General features: G+C 37.9%; 4 protein-coding genes across 5 annotated transcripts in view; 2 read left to right on the top strand and 2 right to left on the bottom strand.

Annotated features, from left to right (window-relative positions):
- The first annotated feature begins 1,398 nt into the window (after positions 1–1,398).
- Positions 1,399–7,174, top strand: LOC122138902 (protein app1-like). Its single transcript, XM_042734025.1, has 2 exons — positions 1,399–2,473; positions 3,104–7,174. The coding sequence occupies exons 1-2, from the start codon at positions 2,323–2,325 to the stop codon at positions 4,159–4,161; spliced, it is 1,209 nt and encodes a 402-aa protein (XP_042589959.1). The 5' UTR covers positions 1,399–2,322; the 3' UTR covers positions 4,162–7,174.
- Positions 6,164–11,903, top strand: LOC109072075 (uncharacterized protein C1orf158-like). The gene is made up of 4 exons (XM_019088362.2): positions 6,164–6,291; positions 7,935–8,045; positions 8,879–9,053; positions 10,175–11,903. The coding sequence occupies exons 1-4, from the start codon at positions 6,226–6,228 to the stop codon at positions 10,429–10,431; spliced, it is 609 nt and encodes a 202-aa protein (XP_018943907.2). The 5' UTR covers positions 6,164–6,225; the 3' UTR covers positions 10,432–11,903.
- Positions 11,904–11,976: 73 nt separating this feature from the next.
- Positions 11,977–17,270, bottom strand: LOC109072071 (kelch domain-containing protein 7A-like). The gene has a single exon (XM_042734022.1). It carries the CDS (start codon positions 14,800–14,802, stop codon positions 12,529–12,531), a length of 2,274 nt encoding a protein of 757 aa, XP_042589956.1. The 5' UTR covers positions 14,803–17,270; the 3' UTR covers positions 11,977–12,528.
- Positions 17,271–17,643: 373 nt separating this feature from the next.
- LOC109069555 (immunoglobulin superfamily member 21-like) overlaps positions 17,644–21,551 on the bottom strand; it is a 191,324-nt gene continuing 187,416 nt past the window's right edge. For both annotated transcript variants that reach the window (XM_042734023.1, XM_042734024.1), the window contains exon 10: positions 17,644–19,066. In XM_042734023.1, the coding sequence (XP_042589957.1) occupies positions 18,990–19,066 (77 nt within the window). In that variant the 3' untranslated portion in view covers positions 17,644–18,989. The remainder of the gene's footprint in view (positions 19,067–21,551) is intronic.

The raw sequence follows: 21,551 nt of genomic DNA, 5'->3' as shown, positions 1-21,551 counted from the left end.
ATAACGAAGTTCGTTTTCTCGTTATAACGACTTATTTTTCTCGTTATCTCGAGATAACGAAAGTTTGTTTTCTCGTTATAACGACATGAAAGTTTTACTGTTGCTATAGTAACGAACTCAACTTTGACAGGCATCTGATGGACAGCCATGCAGGCGCTCTTACTGTAGCCTATATTTCAGCAAATTTTGCTTCGCCTAGGTAATAATAACGTCTACAATACTGTATAAATAAAGGCTGATCAATCACTGTTGATTTTTTCCAGAGACAGTACAACGAACGTTTTGTTTTTGTAATTAACATGTTTAAATGGCAACACCGCGCCATTAGAGCTGCTTGGATTAAACTCACTTTTAATTTTCCCTTTATATGAAATAAAATTATATATAATTTGTAATTTGTAGTAGTCATAATGTGGCAGATATCATGTATGTTACAAGCTTCTGTTTGAAAAGAGCGTTCATGTGTACGTGTAGTGTACGTGTGTGTAGAAAAAAACCCAGTACAACATTACAGAACAAAACTGAATTAAATTAGCCTATGGATTTTACATATACATCACATTTCTCATCAATATGGTTAACAATAAAGATTAGTAATAAGGAAAAGAATCACATCAGCCTACATCGTTAAATCCCGTCCTACTGTAGATAAACAGAACATCTCCGCTTATTAACTACCTAATCATTAAATTAAAATTAAATTTAAATTAATCATGAGCCTAAAAGATGCACAAATATAATATATTGGTTGGTGCAAACAGAATACAGTGATGTCAACCTTGGTTTTGATAAGCAGTTATTGATGAAACAGAATGCGTTGGTGAAACTCATGCATCTAGCAGGAACTTAATACACAAAATATTCATATTGATTCAAGCATTTAACATTTATGAATTAATTAAATGTCAGTAATAAACAAGACTGCACAAATTATAGCGATCACGAGGAAGGTCCGCGTACAGTAAAGTGGATAGTATACAACACCCCATCAGTTATATTCAGGTCTATAGTGCCACCTGCTGGCGCAGTTTTGTAAATTCTTAGAGAAAATTAAGTCGTTATAACGAGAAAACGAACTTCGTTATGTCGAGATAACGAGAAAAATAAGTCGTTATAACGAGAAAACGAACTTCGTTATGTCGAGATAACGAGAAAATTTAACTCATTATAACGATAAAACGACCTTCGTTATGTCGAGATAACGAGAAAATTAAGTCGTTATAACGAGAAAACAAAAAGAAAAAAAATTATAATGCATGGCCGCTTAGAACTTCCGTACAACCTGCTAATTTATCACCCTTTTTTCCCTTTATTTCATTTGTCAACACTTCGTCCTTCGCCCATAGGCTATATGATATACTTCAAACGAATTTTCATTTTGTTTTGTGTTTTTACCAGAACGAAGCGCTCGATCGCCAGTGCACGAGCGCCGAGAGAGAACTGCAGCGGCAACGAGCACTCGCCATAACACGTTCCAGCGATAGACCGTCTGTTATTCAACACAGACCCAAGAATTTCTTCTTTCTTTTAGGTACATCCGACCGTGCGTGCTGCAAGATGTTGCAAAAAGTGGTAGGGTCGTGCTCTCTTGCCTCTCGGAGAGGTTTGTGTGTGTGTGTGTGTGGGAGAGAGACGCGCGCAAAGATAAATGTTCAATTTAATTTAAGATTAACAGATAGGATACTACTGATGTTAGTTGGTCTAAATTAATTAGGGTAGTCACAAGTTCACTTAGTTATATGGGTTCCCTTCAAGACACGATCGAACTCTGTGTTTGGATATGTCTCATAACTGTGCAGCTCAGGGGGCCCGTCATTACCCGCCACTGCTCGTACTGTACTACCGAGAGAGAGAGTGTGTGTGTGTGTATTGAGTCAATGCGTCTTTCTCTTCTCTGTAGGTTTAACTGCTTCGAGTACAGCGATGGTTTTACCTCCATGCTGAGAAATGACATGTAGCTTTTAAATTGAAACAATTTTATTGATTGAATAGTGAAAATCGTGTCATTTTATCGTCTTGTTTGGACGTGCGAGCACAATCACGTGCTTTCCATAAATCACGCCGGCGCTGACTGACGTCACATGTTCGAAATTAGAATGTTCAGAATCTGCATATAATCATTCTGCTTGATCACTTTCGAAACCTAGTCTGCTTGTTTGCATTCTGCTCTACTGCAAGATTCGCTCTGCTTTACAGCAATATACACGTTGCTTCATTGCACTCTTGACCCAAGGGTCCAATATATCAAGTCTGCAGTCTGTCTGCAAGACATTGCATTTATCTAGATTTTAGAAAATTCAACTGGTTCCCAAAAACAAAACCATGCTGATCACTGCCAGTCTGTTGATGCTGTGGTGGTACTCCACTAGGGTGAAAAATAATTCACCAGATACAGTTAAAGAGGAGGACACCAAACAACAACAAATCTCCAGAAAGACAACCAAGAGTCAACTGGAGTGGCATTTCACAGAAGGTAAGTGCATTATTCATCCATCTGAGCATATGAGTCATTCTTGGTGTTTGGTGCCTTTTGGGTATAATAAAAAGTAGAAAATAAAACACTGTTTTTAAAATAATTTTGGTGTAATCATGGGAGTTGTAAAAAAAATGGTTATAAATCAAGCTCAGGCAAATAAATTTAACCATTTATGGAAATCAGTCTGAATGAGGAGACCAAAAAGGTCTACCCTGTTAGAAAAAAATGAACAACAGTTTAAAAGTCTTATGTTTATCTGGTGATAAATTTGTTCTTTTTTCCCGTTTAATATACAATTGTATAAAATACATTTTGCTTGCGTTTTATACTATAGCTATTCCAAAAAAAAAAAAAGTTAGTATTTTTTGCTAAAAATGTTTGTTTTCTTATTTTCCATAATAGAGTGGACATATTAAGGATGACCATATCAGATAAAATGAACAAAAATAGATTTCACTCATATTATCAAGTTTTGTTCCCTTCAATTAATTGATTACATACAGAAGTATATAACGATGCACAATCAACCAAATTTGAACATTTTTAATCACAGTAACCATTATTCTGACAAAAATAAAGTAGATCCAGTACTATAACAGTTTGTGCTCTCTTCTTCTTTTGTCACAGGATCTGAGACTCCCACTACCTCTGCATCTGACACAGTCTCTGAGACTGACATTGTGCCTGAGACTATTATTGTCCCTAAGACTGAAATTGTGCCTGAGACTGGGACTGTCCCTGAGAATCCCATTGACCCTGAGACTAACACTGTCTCTGAGACTGTTATCGTCCCTGAGACTGACATTGAACCTGAGACTGACATTGTGCCTGAGACTGTTATTGTCCCTGAGACTGAAATTGTGCCTCAGACTGGGACTGTCCCTGAGACTAACACTGTCTCTGAGACTGTTATCGTCCCTGAGACTGACATTGAACCTGAGACTGACATTGTGCCTGAGACTGTTATTGTCCCTGAGACTGACATTGTGCCTGAGACTGGGACTGTCCCTGAGAATCCCATCGTCCCTCAGACTAACACTGTCTCTGAGACTGAGATTGAACCGGAGACTGAAATTGTCCCTGAGACTGTCATTGTCTCTCTGACTGACATTGTCCCTAAATCCGTCAGTGTCCCTGAGTCTGACATTGTCCCTGAGAGTATCATTGTCTCTGAGACTGACATTGTGCATGAGACTGACATTGTCCCTGAGACTGACACTGCCTCAGAGATAACACTGCCCTTGACACTGACACTGCCTCTGAGACTTTCACTGCCTATAACACTCACACAGCCTCTCAAACTGAACCTCCCTCTGAAACTGGCCCTGCGTCTGAGAATGACAATTCCACTGAAGGTGACACTGCCTGTCAGACTAACACTGCCCCTCAGAATGAGCCTGCCTCTCAAATTGAGACTGCCTCATAGACTGGCACTGCATCTCAGACTGACAGTGCCTTTCAAACTGATAGTACATTTCAGACTGGCACTGCCTCAAAGACAACACTGCCTCATAACTTCCACCGCCTCGAAGACTGACACTGCATCGGAGCCTACCTCTGCCTCTGAGACTGACACTACCTCAGAGACTGACCATACCTCAGAGACTGACACTACCTCTGAAGCTCCCACTGTCTCTGAGTCTGACTTTGAAAATCAGATGGCTGCTGCTTCTCAATGGATCTGATCCAGCTACTGCTTCTCAGACATCCACTGTCTCTGAGACTGACACTCCCTGAAGACCTGAGCCCCTTTTAACATATAGAATCTTTTCCATTCTTTATATGTTGCAATAAAAAAAAAAAAAAATGAAAAAAAAAAAAAAAAAAACATTACACTACATTAATTGCTTATTTTCTGTACTATTCTTAAAAGGAAGGGAATTCATGCCACAGTTGAGTCGATGATAGGAGCATTGCTTTTCATGTTTAAAATCATTCCACAGTAGAAAGCATTGTTAAATAATATATTAATTATATGGTATTCAATGATGTTATCAATATTTAACTTCCCCAGTGCAGTATTGACTATTTAAGCAGATTCCATGTCAAGACTGTCAAATTAGCTCAAAGGGCAGAATCAATATTATAATTAACTAATCTGTTTGTCCAGTAAACATTCAGTGCAATTTCATATCAACTCTTAAGAAATATTATTTTCATTACCACAGAAAATAATGTGTTAAGAGTACTAATGCATTTAGAGCATGTAGCAAGATTGGCTCGTTAAAGGGACTTAAACTGTAAATTCAGACATACTACTCTTTACTCCCTGTTTTTTACCTTAAATATGTGATTTCAGACGCAGCCTGTGTTTTGAAGGAATTAATAAACTAAGTGATTCAGTTATTCACTCATAAAGATGGTTGTTTCTTTTCAGATTGAATCAATATTTTTAATAAATTGGCTTACTAAATGTTTCAGTGATTCACTCATAAATACAGTGGTTGCATCCAAATATGCCCGCTTCCTTAGCTATTATATAGTGGTCAATAAATACATAATAATAATAATAATAATAATAATAAAACAGTATGTTGAAACAGTGGTATGTCTATAGTAGTACACATAAATAATATGTAATTACTATTCAAAAGAAGCACTTATAAAGAGAATATGCAGTTTTGGAAGCAGCCAGTTAGTTGATTCGTTCCAGAATAAAGCCATGGTGTATTTAATCGGTTGACTGAAGAGTTCAACGATTCATTCATCCAAATGTAGCACATGGCAGTCCAGAAGCAAATGGTTGAGGTATATTCTGTGGACTGTTCTTTGCAGTACTGCTCTGAACAATGATGGCAGAAGACACAGGGTCAGCAACCCAAAAGATACTAGTGCCCAGACTGCATCAACATCAGACACCTGTATAAAACCAAACAAAAACAATATTAGGAAATGTGGATGATCAGTTTTATGTGTCCTGCCTACACTGCCATGCCATTGGGTCAGTTCATCCAAACTTGAAATTTATGTCATCATTTACTCACCCATGAGTTTTGTTTATTTTCAGAACACAAATGAAGGCATATTCACTGAAATCAGAGAAATTTCTGTCCTTCAACTGAATGTCTATAGTATTTACCCAAAACTTTAGACAGTTGATCATATATAGCGAGCATGTCTCTTTAGAAGACTTGATCTGTTTTTCCACCATAGGGCCACACCGTTGGGCTGATAACACTAGAGCTCTTTGGAATGCAACACAAATGTGTCAGTCATTGCCTTGGTAATGCAAGAGTTAAGATACAGTACCAGATGTAAATAGCACCAATGTTATGAAGGATTAAATATTTATTTAAATTTTACTATTAACGTATTTACTTTGCTCAAATAGAAGGCTTGGCCAGCTACAGAGAAACTGGTAGAAACATCTTTTTATTTGCATGTTGAGCAGTTTCTGCTACTACAAAACCTATACTCAAAACTTTCATTTAGACACAATAAGACAACGTTTGAATAATATGTATTTATTTATTTGTTTAGTAAGTTATTTAGTTAGTTAGTTAGCCGCAGACGCGGAGTTGTCAAGGTAACATTTGGTCAAACAGACCCACTGCCTGGGAGGTCCAAACGCTTACACAAGACAGTATTGCACACACCCTTGAAAGATCTCACTTAAAGAGCTCTGCCCTTCGAAGGGAGTAGGAAGTATGGGATCATGCTCACGTAAATTTGAAATTCGCCCCTAAAGTTTGGTGTATCCATGGCAGCAGAACTCTAGACGATCACTTCGACGGCTCTGCTGCTTTAGGATGAGTCAGCCTTGTAAATACAGCAACAAAGTTCTCATTGGTAATTGGGCAGAGGAGAGATTACATGTAGGTATATGTGTGGCTTTATCAAGATCACTGTAATTTTGTATTCATAGTTTATAGATAGAATTGTGTTTGTGTGAATTTCTCGACTTTTACTTGTGATCTCGACATAACAAAAGTTGTTTTATCGTTATCACAAATTAATTTTCTCGTGATTTCAACATAAAACATGTTTTATTCTTAAAACGACTTAATTTTCTCGTGATTATGCGACAAACGTAAAAAAAAGTTGTTTTCCTTCCACAATTATTGTTTGATTTTATAATAAAATGCATCTCATCGACAGACGCTATCTTATTGTAATGTTATATACATATATAGTATTGTGGATATTTTTGTTTCGTTTAATAATAAAGTCTACAATAAATACATGTAGACTAATCAATGCTGATTTCAAGAAGCAGTGGAATAAAACGAGGTTTGACTTTTATTCCCCTTTAAACCACTAGGTGGCACACAAATTTACATAATAATAAATAGCTGGCAGACTGTCATTTGTTGACATGACATGGTTCGATTCAGATGGTAAATATCATAGTTATTAATCACATCATAAAATAAAATATCGTGTTTAATGTTACTACTGTAAAGATATATACAATTATTATGGCATCTCCAGTGCTTTTAGAATGTTTACTTAATTTCGTGTTTCTGTATTTTTAAAATGAATACATTTGAAATAGTATTCTAAACTGATACTAACTGAAGCTAAATGTCATTATGCAATGTTTACTGTTCCTGCTATAATTTTATTATAAGTCAGAAATAGTATGACTATGCTATACTGTTTTTTTTTTTATTTTATTATTATTATTTTTTTTAGATAAAATTCAATATTGCAGACTTGGGAACATTGCTTAAGTTTTTTTTTTTTTTTGCCTTTGGCTATACTACTTTGAAGTCAGCATGAAATGAAAGTTGATTTTCTTTCATATTGTAAGATATAGTTATTTGAATGAAAAGGCTTCTTGAATGAGAAACAAAAATGTAGGGCTTAAACATTGTTCAATGGGATTTGTCTGAATTGGGCTAAAAACTTTAGCATTTCTTAACTATTAAATTAATTAATAGTAAATATATTGAAAATACTCATATTTGGCATTCACATTGTCAGGTCCTCTCATTTGCTTGTAAAAGGTTTGGTGAATCTGATGAAAACCTATTGGCTCAAAAAATTCATAATAATATGCAGTTGTGTTAAATACTAAGACCAAGAATTTAGTTTCTATATCCAGCATTACTGAATTCAAATTGATGATTTAATTTAATATTGCATTAAAAAATGTTTTTAGCTTCTAACATATATTGGTGATTATTATTTATAGCCAATCTCTAATCACTCTTGTTTTGAGTAGTTAACACACTACTTAAGCACTTGTCAGTATGCAATGTGTAAACCCTGAAAGGGGTGCAGTTCCTCTGACAGTGCTCAGATCCATGCAAAAGTGATTAGCGCTGCTGATCAGCCTGGTCAGCACAGACTGGAGGCAGACAAATGGGATTGATGCAAGTCGTTCTGTAGTCCCCTAGTCAGGAACAGACCTGAGAGAGTACATCTACGATCAATAAGGGACCGCAAGCTCTGCTGAGCATGGGATTTGTTTGCTGAGTGTTTCTGCCCTTTTTATGTGTGTGTGGTGAGACAGTTCACTCGGGACTGCGAGATGGCGAACAGCAGCTATAGGATGGACTACATGCCCCACATGCCACACAGGCCTGATGCTGTCATGTGCCAAAGGGCATTTCGCAGATCAGAGGTTTGGGACAAATTCATCAGTTTATGCATTACCAAACATCACCAACACAACAGTGCACAAATAACATTCGGTTTTGATGCCAGTCGACAGGCGTACATAGACATGAAATGTCAAACTCCAAACTCCAAAATAACAGTCCTTTGCATCTTCTTGGAGTTCTGAACTATAATTGTAAAACAAATAGTAATTGTGATACTTTTTTTGTTTTGTAACCCATCTCTTCAAGTGTTTAAAATAAAAATGAATTTTGACTTTCAAACCAAGTTCCAAAAACTTTGATAGTAGAGGGAGACAATTCTTTGCATGCTTATACATATTTCATTTATACATATTTCACAGATGTCTGCAAGGAAAAAAGATAATATGCAAGTAAAATTATAAAATAATTTTAACACAATCAGTATTGTCTACATATTTATTTTTTTATTAGGTGACTTTTGTGTAATGGAGTGCTGCAGTGATTACATTTTTGTGGTTCCCCAAACAAAAACCCTAAAGGGTTTTCCATTGGTCTTTGGACTATTGCAGAAAATAAGCTCTGTGAGCAACAAAAGTTTGATTCTTACATGCTCTTAAATCCATTCAAACAACCTAGTGATTTCAGGATGATAGAACAGGACGTGCAAAACTTGAACAAAACTCAGGTTTTGCCTACAAAATTCATCCCTGCAGTATGATTATGTACAGTCAGTCAAATAACAGATTCACTTGAAGTATGTTTCATTTTTCATCTTAAATATTAAGCATTCTATATTATAAGCAATGTATATTTAGTTGTGCATTGTGAATGCCTTTCACTGATCTGATAAGCCATGTCTGTGGGTTTAATTCAGGGTCTTCCCTTAAGGCAGTTATTTTCTCACCATGACGTCCCCTCCTCCCACTGCCTGGTGTCACAGTATGATGAGTCGTACGGGCGACAGGCCTCCTCCTCTCTGCCCACACTGCACTCCTGGAACTCTTTCAAACTGGCCAGGGTCCCAGAGAGGTCAGATCACCCAATCCAAGGTATTAAGCATTCCCTTGACTCCAGATGGGTTTTAATGCAGTTCAGTTTGCGTTTTGAATTAATGTTGGAGAACATCCCTGTAAATGGTTATGGATATCAGTTATATTAACACACTGGCTTTTATTTTATTAGCGCATAGACAAAAATAACCGTAGCAAATGTGAATGAGAAACCAATGTCTGTTATTTGTCAGTGGGTAATTTAAACGAATAGTTCGCTCAAAATTAATTCACATGCATGTTGTTCCAAACCCATGTGACTTCATTTGTTTTCAGGTTTTAAACAGATGGAGATACCCTAAAAGTGATTCTCGTAACTCACACCATAGCTTTGTGTGAGGAAAATCGAAGGTGATTCACTCAAAGCAACCTCTGCTCTCATAAAAGTTCATTAGAAAAGTAGTGATGTTTGACTGATAATTTTTTTTGATGCTGTGTCCCAATTTTCCTACTTATACTATATGCCCTAAAAGTAAGTACTCTCTTTTTGAAGAAAAAGTACATACTTTTTAGTGTGTAGCAGAATAGTAGGCAAGGTTTGGGACATATTACTTCATCAGAACTCTGTCGCTTAGTTATGTGCATCCTGTCATCCTTAAAGCTGCCCTGTAAATCATCTTATCACAGTTAACATCCTTCACATTTCATTTAATTTCATTTCCTACTGTATTGGAGAGAAATGGAGAGGCAGTCACGTGTCTTTCATGCCAAGAACTTTCTTCATGTGTTTGCATAATGATGCATTTAAAAGTTAATGACCAAACATATATTTATGAAAGTTCACAATTTTGTTGTAGATTAAATATAACATGGATAACATTACTTAATATATTGCTCAAACCCCTTTCTCTACTTAACAATTGATATAATATTAATATCTAATCTAATATTTATATTTTATTACAGCTTTATTTTGTTGAACAAAAATGTTTAAATAGTTTTTGCTAGTGATAATAACCCTGTTCTGTCTGTGGTTTATTCGTTGTTGCTCTTTTTGTTGAGTCATTACTGTTTCAACGTTAGTGGCACAGAAACTACACACAGTCTGTCTGAACATGTCTCTCTTTGTGATGTGTCTCTTTTTTTTCCCCTCTCTGCCTCCCTTTGTTTCTTACACACAGGCCCCCCTACTAATTTTGGCTTGGCGGCTTCTTGGCGGGCTCGCATGGAACAACAGCGGGCAGTTGTGCCCACACTAAGTGAGTATAGGGCTTCATACCCTATGCACCCCATCAGTGCCTTCTGCTATTCTCACCATGTCAGCATGCCCAAGCGCTTCTCCAGCAGTCAGCTCCCTGCCAACCTCAGCAACAAGGACCTGGCACTGAAACACAAACCCTGCAGGCAGGTGTCCAGTAATCCAGCCAGCCTGCTGTGACCCTTACCCCACCTTCAGCCCTCCAGTACCACACAGACTGGCCCTAACCTGGGCAGAGCGCTCGGAGTACCATGTTTTATTGATTAATGTTACCTAAAACCAAAGAAGCAGGAGCATTTTGCTGTGTTTGCACAAAGATAAATAAAAGATATACAGAGCAGTGTGGTCTAAAAGTTCAAATACTTTTAGTATTTAATGCATTAGTTACATTATATTATCAGCACTTTAATTTATTAAAGTGAAAAGCTGAACTGACAGCAGTACTCTAGCTGCATGAACTCCACAAGTGTGTATAAAAATTATGTTCTTCAGCATAATTTGAGATGACCCAAACAGCAGCTTGTGCTTTAGTTGGATAATCAAACTTTTGAATCCCGCTGAAATAATAATGGTCATCAGTATTTAAGAGCTTTACAGGTTTTGGTGTGTATTTGCAGGTCTATTTTTCTAATGCACACTATAGTGAGTGAAAGAGAACCCAACTGTGTTAACCAAAAAATAACCTGTAAAGCCCTTTCTCATGATATGACATGCTTCATTATTTCACTAAAATAGCATTGAATCAACAATTAATTTGATTCTGTCGTACCCACAGTGCTAGTTCAGATAGCTGAGTCATTCATCGACATACTCTAAGGGGACTTTCCTAACTCCCATCCCATTAAGTGTTTAATTATGTTGAATCAAAGTGTTTAATTACAAGGAATCGGATGCTATATTTTACGTCCAACCATCTGTTCACACTCCTCCTGCTGTGTAAGTTTTATCCCACTGTGTTCTTCTGCTAGTCTGTGGAACGTTCCAGCTATGTGTCTTTTTGCATATGTGTAACTGAATTAGTTCTGTTGAGATTCCATCAGAACTTGAGATCTCCCCCACATGATGGTGCTAGAGTTACACACAGAGAGCAATGAGACGTCAAAGGGAATTGCATCACAGCACACACTCCTCTGCATGCCTGCTTTCTTTGATCATATATGCATACGCGATTGTCACGGTGATTGGATTGTATACTTTCATTAACATAAATTGATTATGTGATCGCTTTGCTTTTGACAGCATAATTGCATTTAAATTTAATTAAGATCCTGGTCACACGAACCCCTTTTGCTGCAACCACACATTTTGTCAGAACTCATTATATATTGAAGTCAAACACAAGAACCAAGACTCACTTATAATAGATGAGAAAATTTTATTCCCTGTTCTTCAGAAGATAGAGACAGAAAAAAGTGCATGAAAAGGCAAAGCATTAGATTCTTCCTTCCTTACCCATTAAGTCATTAGTTCTCTCTATATTGTTTAATGGAATACACAAAGATAAACGTTTCTTCTGGGCTCCCCAAAGTGCTTGTGATGTTAAACTGTCTTTGCAAAGAACCACACAGTGTTGACATAAAATGCTTTAAGAAATTAAAGATGCTTCACGAGTAAAGCCATTGACCTGAAAGAAATCCACTTCTTGTGACAAGATGACAATTTATTGAAATGTCAAGGAAAAAATACATTACAACAAAATATGATACAACAAATAGATTTACATTTTATTTAAAAAAAATATACCGGTATCATATAAGATTAATCATGTGATATGCAAAGAAACAACTGCAAATATGCAGAAAGGGGGGAAAAAAGAGCTAGTAATATAATTAGAGAGCTTATATAAATTGTACTAATGGCAGCCATTCATGTTGTTTATGATGCCAGCTCCGCAATTGCAGTTCGGCTTTATTCTACACACAGTATTGATTGGTTAACATTATCCACACAGTGTTTCAAAAGCGGTATATTTACTAAAGCATTTTAAGCACTTGCACAAGACATTTCCAGGATTTAAAGGTTGATTTAGACATCAGAGTGGTTTGAAGGCCCAAACAAACAAATAGCCTTCACTGCAACAACAGATTTATTTATTAGTAAGTGCTGGGTACTTGTGATCTAGCTGTACGATAATTGCATGTAATAGCCTTGATATTTTATTTCAATCGCCAATAATTAAAAAAAAAGGTGCATTCCTTTAACGTGTGCATAATATGGTCCCGAGTGTTTTTTTTTTTTCTTATCAGAAAACTTCCAACTTGAAAGATCTGACCTTTTTTAAACACAAGTTTGTTGAGTGGTCCTGTCGGGAAGCACAAGGACGAATGGAAACAAAATACCTTTAGCCGGATACAGCACTTTCAAATCCTGTGCAACAAAGCTTGGAGATACCTCATCTGCAAGGAACCTCAAGGTAAATTGACGGCTCACACAGTAGATAATATTGTCCATAGTCACACACTGAAAGGCTGTGCAATGTGGGAGGCGTATCGAAGAGCATTCGTACCACAGTCGGGCCACTGCATGAAAGCGATAAACGCTGATGCCCAGGGGACTGACGTCAAAGCGGTACAAGAAGTTCCTGACAGCCACCATTTCTGTGGTCTTGTCTTTACTGGCCATGATCATGCTCTCTCGCCACGTGTTGGTCTTGGGATTATAGCGCAAGAGGGTGTATCTCAACGTGCCCCCTGCAACAAACAGTTCACCGTTGCAAGCTGTGGCCTTGTGAGCTACGGCGAATGTCTCATTAGGAAGAGGTGCCACAAAGGTCCACCGGTTTGTCCTGGGGTCGTAGCGCTCAACCGTTGATAGGCATTCGCCTCCAATGGCGTACAGATGGCCCTGCAGAGCCACGAGTTTGCAGTGAGGCCTTGCCTCATTCATAGGGCTTATTTCACTCCAAATGGAAGTCATTGGGTTGTAACAGTACACTTTCTTCGAAGGGGTTGCTTCACGGTCTAGGCCTTGGAAACCCACAGCGATAAATAGATAATTATCCATGGTGCACATGGCGCAACCTTTAGATAACACTTCCTGGGGAATGTGGGTATAAAGTTGCCACGTGTCCTTATAATCATCGTAGTAATAAATACCGCTGGATGACTTAACTGATTCAGACCCTAATTCTGTCGACTGTGACAGATGTCTACTCCAATCCGGGGAATCCATATCTGCGACCACTAACCACTTCCTTCCTCTCATGCGTTGTGTTTGGATGTGATCACGCTCCCCTGCTCTCAGCCTGCCAAAGAGGCCTGGGTCTCTCAGGACCTGAAGGTAATTATCAGACATGACACGGAGAGCAGCTTGCTGAAGGGCAGTGTGACCTTGTTTTTTAGCAAGTGTTAAAGCCTCCAAGCAGTTGCCTAAATCGAGCTTCCCTGCTAGACTCTCGAGTTCTGCATTTCCTATGTTCTCTGGAAAGTGTAAGAATTTTGCTCCGGCGACAGTTTCGACTTGTGGTTCCTCCGGTGCATCCAGGTTTGCTATATCAGAGTCTAATAAGCTTGAAGGGGTGTCATTGGGTTGTGCTGGAGAACAGCTGCGAGATGTTAAAGCCCTATGTGTAGGCAAGGGGATTGGAAGCTCTGAGTCACTGGCAGCAGTAAGATAGCTGTCCTGACGGATGACTACTTGCCTGCTGTACCTCACAGTCGGTTTGAATGTTGAGGGAGGCTCATTAGCAATTCGTGGAGCAATTTCGAGATCTCGCATTATGAAACTAGAAGGCTGTGGACTTGGCGATCGGGAGCGGTCCTTAAAACTGGGTAAATCCAATGATTGCGATTTAAACAAAGTGCTGTTTTGGTTTTGACCATAAACTGGCCTGACAGATGGGGTGGGGCTTAAATCTGAGATGAAATGAGAAGAGGACTCTACGTAGTACTCATAGATCTTTCCATGGACGCCCGTTCTACAATTCCCTGGCCCATCCAAGATAAGGTCAGCATTCTCTACTTTGATTTCTGCCTTTGACTGAAAACTTGAGAACATGCCCTGGTGACCGACGTCTTGTATCAGCTGCCTGCCAACACCCGTGCCACCTTCCAGCTTCTTCATTAGGACTGGGGATCGGCGACTACTTGGACTTCCTGGACCTTTTTCGGTCACACCAGGAAGTTGTAGGGTCAACTTTGGTTTGCCACTCTTCACCTCAGTTGTATCCTCAATTGCATTGCTTTTATTTGCAGGTTCCTCCTTTGCACAACTGTCCAAGTCCATAGTTTCAGGCTGACCCCTTTTCAAGGCAGAATTGTCATTTTTAAGGATTCCTTGCAAGGGTTTCACTGAAGATTTTTGAAAATCATTTTCTCTGTCAGACTCCTCCTTTGCAGCTTCACACTGTGGTTCTTGCACAGTACTGCAGGCGCTGTAGCTTGTTTGGGTTACTTGCACACCCCTTCTTTCCCTTCCTCTCCGTCTGTTTTGTGCCCTGGAGTTGTAGAATCTAAAAACCAAGGAGACAAATAGCATGGTGGCCACGGATAGAGTCAGTTTGCCCAGGAGCTGCATGTCAAAGTGCACTCCAAGCAATTCTGCAATTGGCATCTCTGTAGTGAAATCTATGGTGGTCCACTGGACATTGGATTTTATTTGAAGCTTCTTCCCTAGCGTATTCCAGCCAGTTCAGGTTGTAGTTTAGTATCTGCAAGCAGAAGCACACTGTCAGCTGTCTCTCCTCCCACAGAATGACTAAAAACCTGATATGTACAACAAGAGCATTTGCATCCTGTGTTCTCAGAGGGCGGGGACCAGTATCATTCCACCTGGTGCAGGTGATCGCTATGAAAACACACTACACCAGAGCTTCAGAGGTTTATCTAACCCTTTAGTTTCCTCAAAGAACTAACATTTTATTGACTATATATAACTAACAATTTTAGCAAGTTAGCTTACATATTGTAATATGTAAAGATGACATTTCTCCAGTGGAGAGAAAGTGCAACCCAATGAAACAAAACAAGACATGTAAATTACATTGGCAATGGAGTGATGACTACGTGTTTATGCCAGATTATCTTGTTTTAATGGATGATATGTCTATTTGATTATGAAAACAGCTAAAATACCCTGGCTATTACAAACATAATTGGTGAGAATGGTGAATGTAATTTACTTAAGAGGTGGAGATGGCTGATAGACTATTTTAATTACAAACATAAGACTATATGACCAGGATGCTGCTGTTTGCACAGCAAATGCCAAGGATCAAAGTTCTTTCCCATGAACACATGACAACAGTGTTGCTGATTAGCAAGGCTTTAAGAGATTATGTAATTCAGCTTTGCATTTGCCAAAGGCATTATTTGCATACCCTTAAAAAAGAACACTGTTTTAAATGTAAGGTATCATAACCTGTAATGGTACCTACTGTAATATGATCGACCTACCATCAGAGAAATTGACCAGAATAGCCATAAACACGTGAAACACTGAATGGTGTCCTTTTTTGACACAGACATTGTTTTGCTATGTGATAGCTGTCTTGTAGCTGAACTAAGGAAACCTAAACCAGCAAGCATGCTTACTCCTGAATAATTGACGTATGTCGCAAAGATCTGCTACCACTCTGCCCCTCCTATCATGTGTCAAATGAAAAGTTCTGGATCTGGAGAAACAATGGATTTGGCAACATGCTGTGGAAAAAGAATTGTGAAATTAATAATAGACTGAAACTCGTGGTGAATGTCAAAATAACAAGTTAGTGACAGACCAGACTAATCCAGATGGACTTTAGCTTTGCTGAAGATGATCTATGCCAAAATCACTTGACACTCATGAGAGCTACTTTCTTTGCTTTCTACAGCACAGCTAATGCAACTACGTCAAGCCCCGTATTGGATTCCTGGAAATTTAATTTTCCAAGGGATCCAAACAAAGTAAATCACCGCTATTGCCTTCTGATAAGATAACAGGCTCTTTTGGCACTTATATAATTAGGTTTTCTACACTTCTGGTTACTGATCACTGGTTAAATCTGCAAGCACACTTTATTATTAAAGTCATTAAATGAGACATTAAGAGTGAAATCTGAAAACACCTTTAAATGTTTGTGATGGATGTTTAAACATTGATTTAACTTTCGCACAGCATGAGAATGAGTATTCATGCAAAAAATTATTAAAACAGTACACTTTACATTAGTGTAACTAACATATTCATTAATCTTTATTTATTTATTATTTATTTATTTTTTAACCAAGGAAAGAGCGACAAATTTCTGAAGACCATCAAATTAATTGTTCATCATTTTTCCTTTGAGTTTGGGAAGTAAGACCTGAATTTGCAAGGGGCCTATCTTCCTGATTTTATTAAGCCCATAAAACCACAACTCCCACCTAGGCTTTAGACCTAATCCTTTAATACATGGTGTGTCTAGAAAAGCTTAAATTGCAGTTCATGTGCATGTAAAAAAAAAAAAAAGAAAGAAAGAAAAGAGATTACTTTGCATGAGGACATCCAGAGAGAGCCAGGGTGGCAGAGGACAAACGTAAACAAGGCCATCAAAGGCTGAGGCCGCATTCATAGATGAAATATTTTTATCTAATGACTCCTGTCCCATGAGGCATTACTGTAGGTAGGGGAAAATATTTTGTTTTATAAAGGCAATCAAGATTATGTATCATTGCATGTTATACAGCAACTGCATAAAAAAAAAAACATAAGCCAGACTGATATAACTGTTTGCTAGTGTGCTAAACAGGGTATAAAGAATATGAACAGTCTGTAAGCAACTTTAATCACAAATTGTGGTAATAATAGTGACGATAATCAACTGAAAGTAGGTACTTCCCTATAGGGCAAGAACATGTAGTGTTGCTTGTGTTACATCCTGTCACTCCATCTTCCATTGTGGAATCACATACAGTGAGATCCCACAGTCTGAGACTTAATTGATACATTTTTTTTTTTTTTCATGACAAATGATGAATAATAATGTTTATATCCAAGTTTAAGTTTCAGTGTGGTTACAGACTTTTGGACCTCACTATAATATTTGTTTATTTTTGAGAATATGGGCTCCCAAGATGCACAGAGGTAAATTTAAAATGTGGGCCAACAAAATTCATTAGTTACTGTATTTAGGTTAATATAAAAGTGCTGGAGTGTATCCTGGGTACCTTCCTGATATATGGGTCCTGTCATCCACAATGCACCTGCTGAAATGCACAAACATATCCCTCCACTGCAACTAAACCTGAACCTGACATAACAGAGAAACACAGTATTTGAGATATTCACAATTCACTAAAGCAGAGTCAAACTGATCATAGACCTCACTTATAATGATAATTATTATTTCAGTATATCACCACACAGTATCAGAAAACAGTTGCTAGTGCATGTATTTTGCTCCCGAATATCAAAAGGACAATCACACTGCAGTCATTTTAAGTTGATCATCTCCATTTTTAATACAGGTGATATGAAACAAATGCAACAACCCTGTTTACACTTGAGCTTCCTTTGGGGGATGGAGGGGCCGTAATGGTGGCTAACATGATCCTAGCAGTAACTGTTAGATTAGAGAGAAGGACTGTACACGATGCAGGTCACTGAATATGCGACAAAAACTTAAGGACAGGTAGGCGACAAACAGATGAGTAGGGGAAATCATCTCCGAACGTCACATGCACCAGCAAGCCCCGAGAAAAGCTGTCGTCTTTCCTCTGCGGTTGAAAACAGTCACACGGATGTCATAGATACTGAACACGTGAAATCAGATCGTAGAAAGGCCACTGATTTCACCTTTTTCTAAAAGCCTGGGTTGGATTTCAGTTGGGGATGACCAGACACACTCAATAAAGCCATTATCTTTTATATCCCCCTTGCATCTTCCCCGCAAACCTCTATTAATTTGTTTTTGTTTTGTTTTCTGCTCTGTAATATACTTTTCATTATTTACAGGGATGTACACAAAATACACTTAAAAAGAGGATATTCCATTTCTTCGCAATAAAATGTCACAGGACGTTTAGTATTGTCTCTTTTTTGTTACATTCCAGCCGAGAGCCATTCAAGAAAACAAAACGGAAAAATACTGTGATCAAAAAACACAAATGGCGTAAAACATGGTCCTTAAAAAGGGGGCATGTTTGAGTCCGGTTTGTGCCAGTGTGCAGTAATTCTAAAGGAGGCAACTCGAGGACGGCTAGGTGGAGTTGAAGTGACAGTCAGCATTGTCAGCGACCCACAATTCCTTAATGTCTTTTCTTCACCCTCCAGTGTATGGCATTTTTGTTCATCGTGAATACCAGGCGCCTTTTTACTTTTCCGAATGACAGGTTTCTGTTGATTGACAGGCAAGTTTAACACAAAAAAAGTGTCAGTGTTGAAGGGGCAGACAATAAGGAGGTGCTTGTTCTCATATTCAGCATATTATTTTCATCTTATTATTATTTATTTTTTTAATCAGCAATATTATCATCTCCATCTGGATCTTTTTTTTGCGTGTGTGTGTTCACAAAAAAGGGTGGCGCACCCCTTGTTGGGGGTTCAGGTTCTCCCACAGATAAAAGCAAGGTAGGTTTATTCACGGTCTGGAGAAGGCTTGTGTGTGTGTGTGTGTGTGTGTGTGTGTGTGTGTGTGTGTGTGTGTGTGTGTGTGTGTGTGTGTGTGTGTGTGTGTGTGTGTGTGTGTGTGTGTGTGTGCGTGCGTGCGTGTGCATGTGCGTGTGTGTAAGTGGGGCTGACTGGAGAGGAGGAGTGTTTGTGTGCGGTTGAATCAAGGATATTCACGTCAGTTCAACAGTCACTGTAAGAATAAGTGGCAGGCATATCAGTCCAAGCTTGTGCAAACCAGGAGCTCCATCTGAAAGAGGAAATAATAGTAATTAGTATTTGGCAGTAATATGCTTACCACAACTTTGTCTTATTCCAGTTTTGCTTATAACACTGTCTAAAAGGAAAAGTTCACCCAAAAATGAAATGAAGTTCTGTCATTATTTACTTACACTCATGTCATTCTAAAACTCTGTGCTGTTGTTTTCTATGAAATAAAGTAAGAGAGTTTTGAAAAGTCTTTACGCGACTCTAGTAGATCATGGGCTATCAAGCTTCACAAATGACAAAACAAAGCACTATAAAAGCTAAAAAAAAAAAAAAAAAAAAAAAAACCTGTCTGTATGATTTGTCATATATTCCAAAAACACAATAGATTTGTGTAAGAAAATTAATCATAATGGAAAAATCAGAGCTTCTGCATGGAAGAGTGGTCTTCGCTGTAGTATAGCGAGTCAAGAAATCTGTATGAGTGAGCTTCTTTTCTCAGGTACTTTACCTAATCATCTAATGCACTCTAAAAGGTTTGAACGAGCTGTCCAATGGTGCAGGATTCCTTTTAACATTCATGCATACTACACAATGTTCAATAAGCACTAAATGATTATGGCTGTCGTAAGTATTATGAGCAATACTTCAGTGCTAAAGTAATTTTATTACCATCTCTCTTATTTTCATTGACAAAACAAGTGGTAATATTTAACATTACTTCTACTTTTATGGCTTATACTGGTGTTAGTGCTATAATTAATATAACACAAGTACCACTTCATATCCACAATACGAATAAATGTGCTTTTTTTTCTTATTTTATGGTCAAAATGTAGTGGTTATATTCAGAATGGAACTGCAGCGCAGTATATAATGTACACTGCCTCAAAAATGAAGAGTAAATATATTTAAAATAGTATACTACATTGTTGTCATATGACCTCATGTCATGTCACATATTTAATTCTTAAATTATTTAATTTGAATAGAATTCCTATTTTAACAAAATATTAATTTAAAATTATATATATTTTTTGTGTAAAAACATTTTTACTTCAGTTCAGTCACATAGTACTGAAGGAGATGCAATAGTGTGGCAAACAGTATTTCATTCATTGTGCTCGGAATGTACACTGCATATTTAGGCAAATGTATTAGGCCATCCATACAAAAATTAACATACTGTGCAAACTATAAACTATGCATGCCATTCTGAACATAACCAGCCTTTGTAACTAAGAATTCAGCAGGAGAATTCCAGACTTCAGGCCATTTGTGAGCACTAGAGTCTTTAGGGTGTTATTTTGTGAGTCGAGTGGGTGTTTGAGATTCAGACACATGTCAGACATAGTGACCTCCCGAGGCCTTGTTCTACAAGCCATTTGACTTGCATACGAGGGGCATCTGAGGCTCGACTCAAGATCGGCGCTCATGTTGACCTGATTCTGTCCTTGCTCTCACACACCTGCCCTGCTGTATTTGCATATTCAAATTTACATCTGTAGACACGGCAGTGCACAGGAAAGAGGTGCGGTGAGGGGTTTGGGTGAGGCGAAAGAGAGAGAGAGAGAGAAAGAATAAGAGAAAAATATAAGAAATAAAGGCAGAGGCCTCCTTCCGCCCTTCTGCCTGACAGTTCTTCATCTTTACATATGAGACTCTAAGAAACTGTAAATGAGCCAGCACTGAATGTATAAAACAACTGTAATCCATCACTGAATTATATTTGCTGTGGACGCGCTGGTGCATTGGTAAGTGATGGCTCACTTCTAGAATCTAAATGATGAAAGCAGCAAGCCTACAGAAGACACATGGCCTCTTGAGAGGAGGAGAGGATGGAGGGAGACCAGAGACAATAAAAACACAGTATGTAGCCATAGAAAAGTCTCAGAGAGGGAAAGAATGAAAAAGACCAGAGGAATGGGCAAACTAAATAAAACTCAACTATTACAGTATTTTCCTTGCTCTGAATAGTATCTAAACAGCAGTGCACTACAGCATCCTTTCAATCTATAGAATAGCTGGTTATTGGATCTCCTGTCTTCAGTATGGTTAGAGATCAAAGCCTATACTTTTACTTGCTGGATAGCTGTAATTTATCAAACCACAATTAAGCAATTTCACAATTCTAGAATGCATAGGAAGCAAATACAGCTTTTGAAACAAATAGCAATTCCAAGAGAACAGTTCCACACATTAGACTGCATTTATATATAGTATAATCTATGCAATGTGTAATCCAATCGATGGTATCCAGTTATCATCTCGAAAAATTAATATGGTGATTTAAGCATCCAATTTGGCATTTAGAGGTATTAACTTTTGGCAAAATTATGCAACAGAGTTGTCACATGACCTATGTTTCATGTTGTACTTATTGCTTGCTTTTTGCAAATATAGTTATTTGGAAAATCTAATTCAATTTTGTGCAAAAAGAAATCATAACCATTCTCACAATGTTACATTAAGTTTTTGCATTTCACTATGCATTTTGGGATAGTATTCTGACCTTGCTGCATTTCTGT

Source organism: Cyprinus carpio, chromosome B11 (assembly GCF_018340385.1).
Source record: "Cyprinus carpio isolate SPL01 chromosome B11, ASM1834038v1, whole genome shotgun sequence".
Classification (NCBI taxonomy): domain Eukaryota; kingdom Metazoa; phylum Chordata; class Actinopteri; order Cypriniformes; family Cyprinidae; genus Cyprinus; species Cyprinus carpio.
Note: the sequence above shows the minus strand (reverse complement) of the source record. Positions and strands in the feature narration are given on the sequence as shown.

What these genes read in the sequence shown, in the direction of transcription:
- LOC122138902 (XM_042734025.1), top strand. Translation starts at nt 2,323, where the DNA reads ATGCTGATCACTGCCAGTCTGTTGATGCTGTGGTGGTACTCCACTAGG. An exon ending in GGAGTGGCATTTCACAGAAG is followed by an intron (nt 2,474 to 3,103) that starts GTAAGTGCATTA and finishes CTTTTGTCACAG; the next exon opens with GATCTGAGACTCCCACTACC.
- LOC109072075 (XM_019088362.2), top strand. Translation starts at nt 6,226, where the DNA reads ATGAGTCAGCCTTGTAAATACAGCAACAAAGTTCTCATTGGTAATTGG. An exon ending in GGGCAGAGGAGAGATTACAT is followed by an intron (nt 6,292 to 7,934) that starts GTAGGTATATGT and finishes GTGGTGAGACAG; the next exon opens with TTCACTCGGGACTGCGAGAT. An exon ending in GTCAGATCACCCAATCCAAG is followed by an intron (nt 9,054 to 10,174) that starts GTATTAAGCATT and finishes TCTTACACACAG; the next exon opens with GCCCCCCTACTAATTTTGGC.
- LOC109072071 (XM_042734022.1), bottom strand. Translation starts at nt 14,802, where the DNA reads ATGCCAATTGCAGAATTGCTTGGAGTGCACTTTGACATGCAGCTCCTG.